This window comes from Bison bison, unplaced genomic scaffold, assembly GCF_000754665.1.
Source record: "Bison bison bison isolate TAMUID 2011002044 unplaced genomic scaffold, Bison_UMD1.0 scf7180017864322, whole genome shotgun sequence".
In the NCBI taxonomy this organism is placed as follows: domain Eukaryota; kingdom Metazoa; phylum Chordata; class Mammalia; order Artiodactyla; family Bovidae; genus Bison; species Bison bison.
This window is the reverse complement of record NW_011494894.1, coordinates 8,628,653-8,642,132: the sequence shown is the minus strand read 5'-3', so window position 1 is coordinate 8,642,132 and position 13,480 is coordinate 8,628,653. Positions and strand designations below refer to the sequence as shown.

The window sequence follows — 13,480 nt, the reverse complement described above, 5'->3', positions numbered from 1 at the left end:
GGTGACAATATACAGCCTTGACGTACTCCTTTCCCTATTTGGAACCAGTCTGTTGTTCCATGTCCAGTTCTAACTGTTGCTTCCTGACCTGCATACAGGTTTCTCAGGAGGCAGTTCAGGTGGTCTGGTATTCTCATCTCTTTCAGAATTTTCCACAGTGTATTGTGATCCACACAGTCAAAAGCTTTGGCATAGTCAATAAAGCAGAAATAGATGTTCTTCTGGAACTCTCTTGCTTTTTCCATGATCCAGTGGATGTTGGCAATTTGATCTCTGGTTCCTCTGCCTTTTCTAACACCAGCTTGAACATCTGGAAGTTCACGGTTCATGTATTGCTGAAGTCTGGCTTGGAGAATTTTGAGCATTACTTTACTAGCGTGTGAGATGAGTGCAATTGTGCAGTAGTTTGAGCATTCTTTGGGATTGCCTTTCTTTGGGATTGGAATGAAAACTGACTTTTTCCAGTCGTGTGGCCACTGCTGAGTTTTCCAAATTTGCTGGCATATTGAGTACAGCACTCAATAGATTTTGTGAGAGGCTCTAGAGAATAATAAAAAAAAAAATCTCTGATAAAGGCATCACTGCAGGATTGAGAGTTGTGTTGTGATGAAGGCAGATGGGGTGTTATCTACCCTGTAGTCCCACAGCAAGTTGTAAGAGTTCTCCTAACCACCCCATTGTCTTTCTGAAGCGAGGCATTGTCAGCAACAGAGCAGAGTTTTGTCACTGATCAAGTTCCACAATGCTGGGATGACCCAATAGACATGCCCCCATGGCCCTTCACTGCTCTGGGCTAATCCAAGGAGATAGCTCATGCTTAGGAGAGGGCAGATTCATCTATCTTTTTACCTCTGATCGCCTGCCCTGATCCTGGAGGACTGAGATCCTGTCCTATACTCAGTTCTTTTGGTCAAAAACACATCGACCAGTATCACACAGATGGAATGGCTCTCTGGAAGAAAAAGTCCCCAACTGTTAGAGCAAGAAGTTTTCAATGCCAGAATAAGGGGCCCAAAAGATTTGGAAAAAGCACCTGGATAAGGATAGTGATCCTTTTCTTCTATTTGTTGGGGGCATGGGAAGGGCAGTGAACCTTCTTGGAAGGTAAACCTCTCACATTTGTTTACTTTTCATTCTAGTTTTTTTCAATTTGTCCCCACTCTTATTCCTCCACAGAGTCTTTCTTTAATCTTCCAATTAAAATGGAATTGTAGGGCTTCCCCTGGTGGTCCAGTGGTAAAGAATCCACCTGCCAATGCAGGAGACATGAGTTTGATTCTTGATCTGGGAAGATCCCACGTGCCTCTGAGCATCTAAGCCCCTGTACCACAACTACTGAGGCTGTGCTCTAGAGCCCGGGAGCTGCAGCTACTGAAGCCTGCATGCCTAGAGCCTGTGCTCTGAAATAAGAGAAGCCACCACAATGAAAAGCCAGCACACCACTAGAGAAAGCCCGCATACAGCAATGAAGACCCAGCACGGCCATGAATAAATAAATAAGATGGAATTGTAGCAGCCCGCTTTGAGCACCTGGGGTACTTATGTGTACTTTTATAATTCTTTACCATGTCTGCCTTCTCCACCAAAGTGGAAGGTTCTGTGTTGCTCCTGAAAGAGAGTTTAGCCATTAGAAAGAGCAGTCAGTGGGTTGTAAGGACAGAAACTTCATGAAGCTTTCCTGGGGATGAATAGACAACCCTTCCTCACTGCCCTACCCCTTCCTTTCTACTCTCTGCCCTTTAATAGTGTTGACACCCATCCTATGGTCCAGAGAGTGGTACCCACTGAGACTGTGTAGGGGGAGGAACCTTGCTGAACAGGAGGTGTGGATGATGGAGCCTCAAGTGAACTATCTAGATAGAAAGAAGCACGCAGGGGAAGAAAACCCGATAAAGACTACCAGGGAATTGTTTGGTATTTCTCAGATTTGAAAGGGATGGGCTAGAGTTTTAAAACTATAAGGCTTTTAAACAGCCTGCCCTAGGTTTCATTCTGCATGACTTATCCTTTTTCCATAGGCTGCCTGGTCTCGCTTGGTGCATTTACTACTCCAGTTGGGACCAGCAGTTCATGTCTTTTCCTATTTATAGGTTAACAAGTTGGTCTGTAAAGGTATCATATCATCATCTCTGTAACTGTCACTGACATCACCATCACCCACACATGTCCAGTGCCTCATAGCTTACAAAGTGCCTTCCTGTGCAGTCTTACCCATGCTAACAACAGCCCTCTAAGGACATTCTGCAGTTGGAGTTATGAATGCTGAAATCACTGGCTTTTCCTTAGGCCTTGAGATGGGTATTTTCATGGTATAAGAGTAGAAAAAGTGAAAGTGCAGTTGCTCAGTCGTGTCTGACTCTGCGACCCCATGGACTGTAGCCTACCAGGCTCCTCAGTCCGGGGAATTTTCCAGGCAAGAGTACTGGAGTGGGTTGCCATTTCCTTCTCCATGGGATCTTCCCAACCCAGGGATCAAACCCGGGTCTCCTGCATTGCAAGCAGACGCTTTACCATCTGAGCCATGAGGGAAGCATAAGAGTAGAGACAGGGTCATAATGTCTACTATTGTATAACCTGGGAGAGAAGGACCTTTTAGATAATTGTGTCTTTGAGTCCATTTTGCTGGCGTCACCTATTTGTCACCTCTCCTGGGTTTTTTTGCTGCAGAAATAATGATACCAGCCAAAATAAAAATACAGACATTGGTCATGAAGATTATGATAAGAAGAATAATTTCCCAAGCTGTTCTTTTGTAAAACAAGACTAAGCTCCCCTAGGTCAAGTTACATGCGGAATGATAATAAAGTAATAATAAAAATCATACTGAATAACATTGGTTCTTATATATATATATGTTCAGTTCTTTTTTCTAATTTTACCTCACAACTACCTTTCAGGTTAGTAAAATAATCATTACTATCTCCATTTTACAGATGAAAAAGGATCTTAGTTAAATAGCTCACTAACTTGGTATCAGAAATGGACAAAGATCCAGGTCACCTAGCTCCTGGACTAACATGCATACCTGTACTGGGCTGCTAAGGTGTAGTTCCCCATTGGCAGCCTGGGCTTTCTCAGAAGCCCCCCAGGAGGGAATGAATCAACAGAACGATAGACTGCTTTTTCTGATTGGCACACTCAGTAGGAATTTGCTTGCCCATTTACAGAACCCAAATCAAAGACATTATAAAATAATCACATTACTTTTTATTGTCTCTAATTATTAGCAAATAATTTGGTTTTAATAAATGAAATGTGGATTCAATGTAATAGCATGATTAATTGCAAAGCAGAAATAGAGACACAGACATAGGGAACAAACGTGATGGGGTTGATGGGATGAATTAGGAGATTGGGATTAACATATATACACTACTGGGCTTCCCAGGTGGCTCAGTGGTAAAGAATTTGCCTGCCAATGTAGTAGATGCCAGAGACATGGGTTTGATCCCTGGGTCAGGAAGCTCCCCTGGAGGAGGAAATGGCAGCCCACTCCAGTATTCTTGCCTGGAAAATTCCACAAACAGAGGAGCCTGGCAGGCTACAGTCCATGGGTTTGGCAAAGAGACATGACTGAGCAGGCATGCACCGTACCGCATATACACTACCATCTATAAAATAGATAACTAAGGAGAATATAACTACTGTATGGCACAGGGAACTCACTCAATGCTCTGTGGTGATCTAAATGAGAAGGAAATCCAAAAAGAGGGGATATATGTATTCGTGTGACTGATTCACTTTGCTGTACAGCAGAAGCTGACATAGCAGGGTAAAGCCACTATATTCCAATCAAAAAAGCAAAAATGAGAAAAATAGTATGTTTTAAAAGGACCACTGGATCCTTGTGGAATACAATAGGTTCATGAGTTATTTTAAAATGCACTTTGGTTTACTGGTTTTTGTAGAGTTCTTTTCAACGAGCTCTTTTCTTTTATTAATAAGTCTTCCTCTCGCCATCCCTACCTGTGCCAAACATATTCTTCTCTGGAGATAAAAATCACCTGATGCTAGGTTAGATCAAGGTCTTGTTTGATGTTTACTCACCCAAGCTGCACATTTGATCTCCAGGAAGCTTTTGCCCCCCGACCCAGAACAACTGCATCAGAGCCTCAGGGAATAGACCCCACATGTCTTTTAAAGACCTCCCTCACAAGTGTTTCTCATCTAAAGATTGAAGATAACAGTTTTACTTTATTATTTTAAATATTATTGCTATATTCTCATCATTATTCTTGCATATTTACAAGCCAGCTTAATTTTATAAGAATGTGTGCAACAGAGGCATTCTCTTCTGGGTCCCTCAGTCCTTTTTGACTGTGTTTTCCAGGATTTGGGGGGATTTTGTGGTAGCTGCAGAACTAGAAGAGGATGAGGGCCAAAGCTTCTATAGACCAGTCTTTCTTTCCATGATAACAGAATGGTATTTGCTGGTTAAATAAGTTTCTTGGAACAATCTCTGCCTAGTTTTTCATTTTCCCCTATTTGCTTGTGCTGCTGCTGCTACTGCTGCTAAGTCACATCAGTCGTGTCCAACTCTGTGCGACCCCATAGACGGCAGCCCACCAGGTTCCACCGTCCTTGGGATTCTCCAGGCAAGAACACTGGAGTGGGTCGCCATTTCCTTCTCCAATGCGTGAAAGTGAAAAGTGAAAGTGAAGTCTCTCAGTTGTGTCCAACTCTTCGAGACCCCATGGACTGCAGCCTACCAGGCTCCTCTGTTCATGGAATTTTCCAGGCAAAAGTACTGGAGTGGGTTGCCATTGCCTTCTCCAGCTCCCCGCAAAAGAAGGAAGCTGATCTTTGGAAAATAAAATTCTATCGTCTCACTTGTGAGGCTGGGTGAGCCATCAGGGATCACTCCCACTAGAATTACACTCCAGTATGTTAGTCCATGGCAACCCACTCCAGTACTCTTGCCTTTGCTTGTGGACGAATCACAATCTGAAATACAAAAGTTAATCAACAATCAAGTGGCTAATTGAAAAAAATATCATCTTTCCTCCTCTGTCCTCCCAAACGTTGACTGGGCTGCTATAAATGCAAATTTAAGTGTACTTTCCACATATCCCTAAGTATATTTACATTAGATCTGTGTTATTCTTAGCTAATCCTGGTACAGAAAACACACAGCCCTGTTCAGGTCTCAGAAGTCTGTGCCAGGAGGGGCCCTAACCCAAAGCTGGGGATAGAGTTTCAAGAGCTATTTGTTTTTGACATGTTCTCTATGTGTGCTATGCACTCTCTGCCATGCGGGACCAGCAAAACCTTAAAAGGAGAGAGTGGGCCTCCAAAACCTATGAGGAACCCTCTGAGTTTGGGGAAGGTTCTGAAAAGGAGCCAGGTCAGTCTTGGGACAAAGGAAGGCTCCCCTCAAAAGAAGGAAGCTGATCTTTGGAAAATAAAATTCTATCCTCTCACTTGTGAGGCTGGGTGAGCCATCAGGAATCATTCCCACTAGAATTACACTCCAGTATGGTAGTCCATGGCAACCCACTCCAGTACTTTTGCCTGGAAACTCCCATGGATGGAGGAACTTGGTAGGCTGCAGTCCATGGGGTCGCTAAGGGTCGGACACGACTGAGCGACTTCACTTTCCCCTTTCACTTTCATGCATTGGAGAAGGAAATGGCAACCCACTCCAGTGTTCTTGCCTGGAGAATCCCAGGGACGGGGGAGCCTGGTGGGCTGCCGTCTATGAGGTCACACAGAGTCAGACACAACTGAAGCGACTTAGCAGCAGCAGCACGTTAGTCCATGTGTATTCTAGCCTCAGACCCCTTCTCTGCCACAAAGTGAATGACCATAGGACCGTGCGGAGCTCTGTTCACTGGGAGGACCTTCTCTTGTCCCTGTCATTTTCAGGGCCAGGTCTGAGAGACACTGTCCTGCAGCTGTCATCAACATTCAGCTGTTCAACTTTCACACAAATACCAAGTCGATCCATTCATATGCAAGCTTGCGATTTTTGATCCTCCTTCAGTTAGTTGTTAACAGTCCCCTGCACCTCCCCGGGTGTGAGCTGAGGGAGGGCATGGATGCAGCAGTGATGGGTGTGTGTATATGGGAGAGGGGGCTTCTCTCACAAGCAGGTGATGCAGCCTGCTTGTGCTCAATCCCAGAGGTGCCACTTCTTTTTTGTCATGAATTATTTGGGGGCCCGTTTGGCCTTATGACTTCATGGATATAACAGGATTCAGTTCAAGATGAATAGTCCTGGACTCATGGTCACTTGGTCTCACATGGTCAAGCATTCTGTTTCTTTCAGGGCCCAATACCATAGCTGGAGTTGTTTTTTCAAAAGGCACATTATTCATCTGCTTGCCAACTGCATGGCCTAGGTCCATGGGACTCTCCTTTTAGGACTTTCCACACATTCCACATAGCAGCTTTTCTTATCACTGATGCCTCTGACACCATTGGGTCTGTTGGATCATATGGTCCAAGTAGCAGGAATACCCGTATTGCTGACTGGACCTGCCAAGGGGCATTTGTCTGCTCTGTGCCTCACTCAGACCTGGCAGCCTTTCATGTCCTCCATTCCTCGGAGTAGCACATGCTGCCTCCAGACCCCCAAAGGCCCTCAGGTGTTGTGCTTCCTTTTTTGTACTAGGAAATATATAATGCAATAATTGGGCTTCCTTGGTAGCTCTACAGTAAAGAATCCGCTTGCCAATGCAGGAGACATAGGAGACAACCTCTGGGCTTGGAAGATCCCCTGGAATAGGAAATGGCAACCCATTCCAGTATTCTTGCCTGGAAAATCCCATAGACAGAGGAGCCTGGTGGGCTATAGTCCATGGGGTCGCAAAGAGTTGGACATGACTGAGCACTCATGCAAGCAAGCAGTGTAATAATTTATGGGTTGGGTTTTTTTTTTTTTTTTGAAAGGGTTTTCCCAGCATGCTCCTAACTAGTAGGCCTCTAAAAATTGTACAGAAATGGCAGGCCCCTGAATCTAAGTAGGGTTTATTTTTCCACTCTCTGGAGTGCCCGTGGGCTAGCCATCAGTTGCTCATCTGGCCTGATTAACATAATATCATCAATATCAATATGATAGATCAGTACTACAGAATGTCCAGACAGCCTAGCTCTCTGTAGACTTTGTTCAGACTCTTTGTCAGAAGTGTTACCATAGCCCTGGAGCAACTTGAAAACTGCTTCTGATCCTCTTTTTAAATTGGGTTTAAAAAGAAAGCATTCACCAGATTAATGATGATGTACCATGAACCTGAGGCCATATTAATCTATTCTTGCAAATAAATACCTGATCTGGAACAGCAGCTGTAATCTGCCTACTCCTTATTTGAGCTTGTAATAACCTGCAGTTATCCTCCAGGATTCATGTAGTTTTTGCAGTGGCCAGATTGGTGACTCACATGGAGATATTACAGGAACCACTACTCCTGAATCCTTTGGACACTTAAGGATGACACCAACCTCCACCATCTCCCCCTGGGGAGGAGGGAGAGGCAGTTTCCGATGTTCCCATTGGCCCTCTCACTATCATAACTCTTACTCCATAAGCTAAGGACCCAGTATGGGAGTTGGAACAAATATGTTAATTCTGATTTTCCACTCCAGGGTCAAGGTGGGTCTGCACACTCAGCGTTTAACTGTAACTATGTTTGAAGTTCAGTGACTCTTAAGTCATGAGCTTGGTCCTAGGCTTTCTCCATTCTTCCACTGCAGAGCAACCAAAGAGGCCCTCTGGCCTCCACACCTGGCTTCTAATTGCCTGTGACTTTCACCCAATCCTCATCTTCATGCGGAGCACCAGCGGCAGTTAGTAATAGCCATCCAACACCGTCATCCTTCCCTCCGCATACCGCAAACACCTGGGGTATCTACACAGGCTGGTGCATCCCCTGCCACCAACACACCCTCCCAGATCACAGAAGTGAGAGTTCGAACAAGCTAAATAACCACCCGGTGCCAAGGGCTGTCTGCTTCAGCCACCACCAGGACAGGTACCTGTCTGCCAGCTTGGCAGCGAGGGGTCCAGCCAGTGAAATCCCACTTCACCCCCTTGCTTTTTTGGCATACATCCATGCTCAAAGGCTGGGTTCTTTGGAAGATGTTAAGATGAAGTTTAGGGTGCAGATATTTTTTAGAGATGAATACCTGTGAAAGGATGAGGGGCAGAAGTAGGACTGGGCAAAGGAAGCAGTCAACTTACAATGCAGACCCGACAGAACTGTGGGGAGATCTAGAGTGAGTGGTGCCCACTGTGGTCATCGTGCCATCAGCTGAAGTGCTGGGCCTTTCTACCCCTCCTCGTTAAGCCAGCCCTAAAAGGGTGTGACTCAGGTGGGGTGGGGCAACCCTGAAGGAGCTGACAATGAGAGGCTGCCTGCTGACTGGCTGCACGCCCCTCGGCTGGTGGGAAGGGCCTGAGAGATGAGTCTCCAAGTCCACCAGTTCTCCACGGGGTAAAGAGGGGACGGTAAAGTGGGACCAATTTACTCACATGATCACAAGGAGCAGATAAGATAAGGCAGGTGAAAGTATTATACAGTGCCAACATTTTGGTAGGAATATTGTACTTTGGATGTTACTTAGAAATATATTGGCCTTTGCAACAACGTGAATGGACCCCAAGGTCATTATACTAAGTTAAATTAGACGAGAAAGATAGAAATACTGTATGATACCACTTACACGTGGACTGTAAAAAAGCTGAACGTATAGAAGCAAGAGTAGAGTGGTGGTTGCCAGGGGCTGGCGATTGGGGGAACTAGGACATGTTGGTCAAAGGGTAGAAACTTGCAGCTGGAAGATGAATAAGCTCTGGAGATCAAAAGCACAGAGTTGTGATTATAGTTGACAATAACTGTTTCATGTACTTCAAAATTTCTAGAAGACTGGGTCGTAAATCTCACCACAGAAAGAAATGATAATTATGTGACATAATGAAAATGTTATCTAAAGCTATAGTGGAAATCATATTGTAATATATACATATTGTATACCTTAAACTCACACAGACTATATGTCAGTTACATCTTTAAAAAATGATATGCATTCATTAGAGAAATACCATTAAAATTGAAAAAAAAGAAATAGATTGGCTATCAGCGGGAGTTGAAACTTTCAATTTTATTCTCACCTTTTAAAAACTGCTTTTATTTTACAATGATATATAGTTGATTAACAGTGTTAGTTCCAAGTGTACATCATAGTGATTCAGTTGTACGTATACATAGATCTATTACTTTTCAAATTCTTTCCCCATCTAAATTATAACGTATTGAGCATCATTCCCTGTGCTATACAGTAGATCCTTGTTGGCTATCTATTTTAAATATAGCAGTGTGTACATGTCACTCTCAAACTCCCAATCTGTCCCTACCCTCTTACTCTAATCTTTTATGATGATGATGTGTTACTTATAAGAGATTTTACTTTAAAATTTAAAAAAGCAACTTTTAATAAAATCCTCAGTTCAGTTCAGTTCAGTCGTGTCTGACTCTTTGCAACCCTGTCGACTGCATCACACCAGGCTTCCCTGTCTATCACCAACTCCTGAAGTTTGCTCAAACTCATGTCCATTGAGTCGGTGATGCCATCCTCCTGCCTTCAATCTTTCCCAGCATCAGGGTCTTTTCTAATGGGTCAGTTCTTTGAATCAGGTGGCCAGAGTATTGGAGCTTCAGCTTCAGCATCAGTACTTGCAATGAATACTCAGGACCTGGTTGGATCTCCTTGCAGTCCAAGGGACTCTCAAGAGTCTTCTCCAATACCACAATTCAAAAGCATCAATTCTTCAGTGCTCAGATTTCTTTTTTTTTTTTTTTTTTTTTTGAGACATCCAGACAGGTTTTATTGAAAAGATTTACTGCAGCCAACGTTGAAAAAGTTTACTGCAGCTTTTGACTTCTTCAAAGAGCTGATAACCCTCATCCGCTTCTTCACCTTCTTCATCATAATCATCGTCATCGTCTTCAATAGCTTCTCCAGTAAAGTATAACACTGATCTTGGGATTATACGCTCACGTAAAAAGTGACCAATTTCAAAGTCTGCAGCGAGGATAGCTTCAGAATCATCATCCAGATCTCCACTCTCAGGAACTTCAGGAGGGGCAAAACAATTAAAGAAAGAGTCATTAGAAACTGTTTTGGTCACAGTACGAACTGTCCCACGTCCCTTGTGTTTCTGCTTCTTCTTAATCGTTTTCAAAGTGACATTCTTCCCTTTTTTCCAATCTATCTGGCACCCTGTACAACCCATAATTTCTGGTCCATCAAAAGAAAAGGGATCAGAATCATCTGGTTCTGACCTCATCCCATATGTCTTTGTCAACACTTCATTTGTGAAATATTCATTGGGTTCAAAGTGAAATTCTAAGACAAAACTCATAGGCTGACCAGCATCTGAGAACTTCACTTTAATATCTTTCAAGTGCTTCAGAATAGGCTCATCATGTTCCTGAACCATATCACTGAGCAAGTCAACATTCTTAAAAACGGTCAACCAAAACTCAGGAATTCCCTTGGGATCTTCTTTTTCTTCATCCTTTTTCTCATCTTCAACCTTGGCCTTTTCTTTTAGCTCCTCCGAAATTTCATCTTCCTCATCTGGTTTCCATTCACACTCTTCTTCTGTAGGTTCATAAATGGCATTAATGATCTCAAATCGCTTATCAAACAGAGGCTGATAAAGAACAGCATACTTTCTTTCAAGATCATGAACTTCCTCATAGAATTTGGCTTCTATCTGTGCACATTTAACTTGAAGGTTTTTGAGAGCATTCACCCGTCTTTTAACTACCCTAGGCAAGCTTTCAATGTATCCTGTTGGTGTTTCTACCAGACCATCAAGTCTTTCTTGAAGGGCTGCAAGAATCTGAGGATTTTGCATCATCTGAACAGTCAGCTGACGTGCTTTGATTTTTGTTTCTTCACCAGTTTCTTCTTCTTCTACTTCTTCAACATCATCCAAATCTTGATCAAGTTCAGACTGTACTTTGTTGTCGATGTCTGCCATGTTGTACAAATGCCAAATATCGGTGGCGAGCGCGGGGAGCCGAGCGGCCCCAGCTGCGCAGGCAGTGACTCAGGGCGGCGGCGGGAGGAGCAGGAGGCGGCGCCGCGAGCAGATGGCGCTAAAAAAGACCTCAGATTTCTTTATATCCAACTCTTACATCCATACATGACTACTGGAAAAACCATAGCTTTGACTAGATGGACCTTTGTCGGGAAAGTAATGTCTCTGCTTTTTAATATGCTGTCTAAGTTTGTCATAGCTTTTCTTTCAAGGAGTAAGCGTCTTAATTTCATGGCTGCAGTCACCATCTGCAGTGATTTTGGAGCCCCCCAAAATACAGTCTGTCACTGTTTCCATTGTTTCCCCATCTATTTGCCACGAAGTGATGGGACCAGAACCTATGATCTTCGTTTTTTGACTGTTGAGTTTTAAGCCAGCTTTTTCACTGTCCTCTTTCACTTTCATCAAGAGGCTCTTTAGTTCCTCTTTGCTTTCTGCCATAAGGATGGTGTCAACTACATATCTGAGATTATTGATACTTTTTCCTAGCAATTTTGATTCCACCTTGTGCTTCATCCAGCCCAGCATTTCACATGATGTGCTCTGCATCTGAGTTAAATCAGCAAGGTGAGAATATATGGCCTTGATGTACTCCTTTCCCAATTTGGAACCAGTCCATTGTTCCATGTCCAGTTCTAACTATTGCTTAGAACTGGACCTGCATACAGATTTCTCTGGAGGCAGTAAGGTGGTCTGATATTCCCAAATCTTGAAGAATTTTCCACAGTTTGTTATGATCCACACAGTCAAAGGCTTTAGCATAGTCAATGAAGCAGTAGATGTTTTTCTGGAATTCTCTTGTGTTTTCTGTGATCCTTAGGGATAATATTAATAGATGCTGATTAGAAAATATCTCGGTCTGAGCCAAGGTTTGAGAGACTAGTAATACTGGCCCCGTTTTCTTTCTTCACCATCTTCAGAAACCAAAGCTCTTCCCCAGGTAGTGGCCTGGGGGTTCCTGCAGACCCATTTCCCAGTTACTTCCCTGTGAAAACAAAGGCGTGAACCACAGAGTGACTGAAGACTAGGAGCTCTGGAAGCAGACAGATCAGCCAAAGCCCAGCTCTACCTCACTACTGTGTGCCTCTGAGCAGGATTATCATCTCACCCAGCAGAGCAGATTTCCAAACAGCAGCCGCCAGCAGGTCCAGAGCCTCACTTCTCACAGTGTTCATCCTTGGATGGACACATTCCCTGCCATGTTCAAAAGTCTCAGGGAAGGACCCTTGGTAGATCAGCGTGAGTGATATTGTCACATTGGGCTGACCCACTGAGCAAGAAGATAAGTAATCCCACGTCCACGAAGAGCAATCCCATGTCCAAGGAGCAGCAGCTGCACAGGCGCAGGAGGGCCGAGAGGTGCTACTCCGTGTTCAAGGTCAGGAGGGTCAGCGGTGAGGAGACACCCCTCGTCCAAGGTAAGAAGCAGCAGCTGCACTTTGCTGGAGCAGCCGTGAAGAGAAACCCCACGTCCAAGGTAAGAGAAACCCAAGTAAGACGGTAGGTGTTGCAAGCAGGCATCAGTGGGCAGACACACTGAAACCATAATCACAGAAAACTAGCCAATCTGATCACACAGACCACAGCCTTGTCTAACTCATTGAAACTAAGCCATGCCATGTGGGGCCACCCAAGACGGATGGGTCATGGTGGAGAGATCTGACAGAATGTGGTCCACTTGAGAAAGGAATGGCAAACCACTTCAGTATTCTTGCCTTGAGAACCCCATGAACAGTATGAAAAGGCAAAATGATAGGATACTGAAAGAGGAACTTCCCAGGTCAGCAGGTACCCAATATGCTACTGGAGATCAGTGGAGAAATAACTCCAGAAAGAATGAAGGGATGGAGCCAAAGCAAAAACAATACCCAGCTGTGGATGTGACCGGTGATAGAAGCAAGGTCCGATGCTGTAAAGAGCAATATTGCATAGGAACCTGGAATGTCAGGTCCATGAATCAAGGCAAATTGGAAGTGATCAAACAGGAGATGGCAAGAGTGAGCATCGACATTCTAGGAATCAGCAAACTAAAATGGACTGGAATGGGTGACTTTAACTCAGGTGACCATTATATCTAGGCAGGAATCCCTTAGAAGAAATGGAGTAGCCATCATGGTCAACAAGAGAGTCTGAAATGCAGTACTTGGATGCCATCTCAAAAATGACAGAATGATCTCTGTTCATTTCCAAGGCAAACCATTCAATATCACAGTAATACAAGTCTATGCCCCAACCCCAATGCTGAAGAAGCTGAAGCTGAACGGTTCTATGAAGACCTACAAGACCTTTTAGAACTAACACCCAAAAAAGATGTCCTTTTCATTATAAGGGACTGGAATGCAAAAGTAGGAAGTCAAGAAACACCTGGAGTAACAGGCAAATTTGGCCTTGGAATACGGAATGAAGCAGGGCAAAGGCTAATAGAGTTTTGCC

General features: G+C 44.0%; 1 protein-coding gene across 1 annotated transcript; it reads right to left on the bottom strand.

Moving 5' to 3' along the window:
* Positions 1 to 9,794: 9,794 nt before the first annotated feature.
* LOC104998094 (nucleosome assembly protein 1-like 1) lies at positions 9,795 to 11,112 on the bottom strand. Its single transcript, XM_010853124.1, has one exon. It carries the CDS (start codon positions 10,985 to 10,987, stop codon positions 9,836 to 9,838), a length of 1,152 nt encoding a protein of 383 aa, XP_010851426.1. The 5' UTR covers positions 10,988 to 11,112; the 3' UTR covers positions 9,795 to 9,835.
* Positions 11,113 to 13,480: the final 2,368 nt, after the last annotated feature.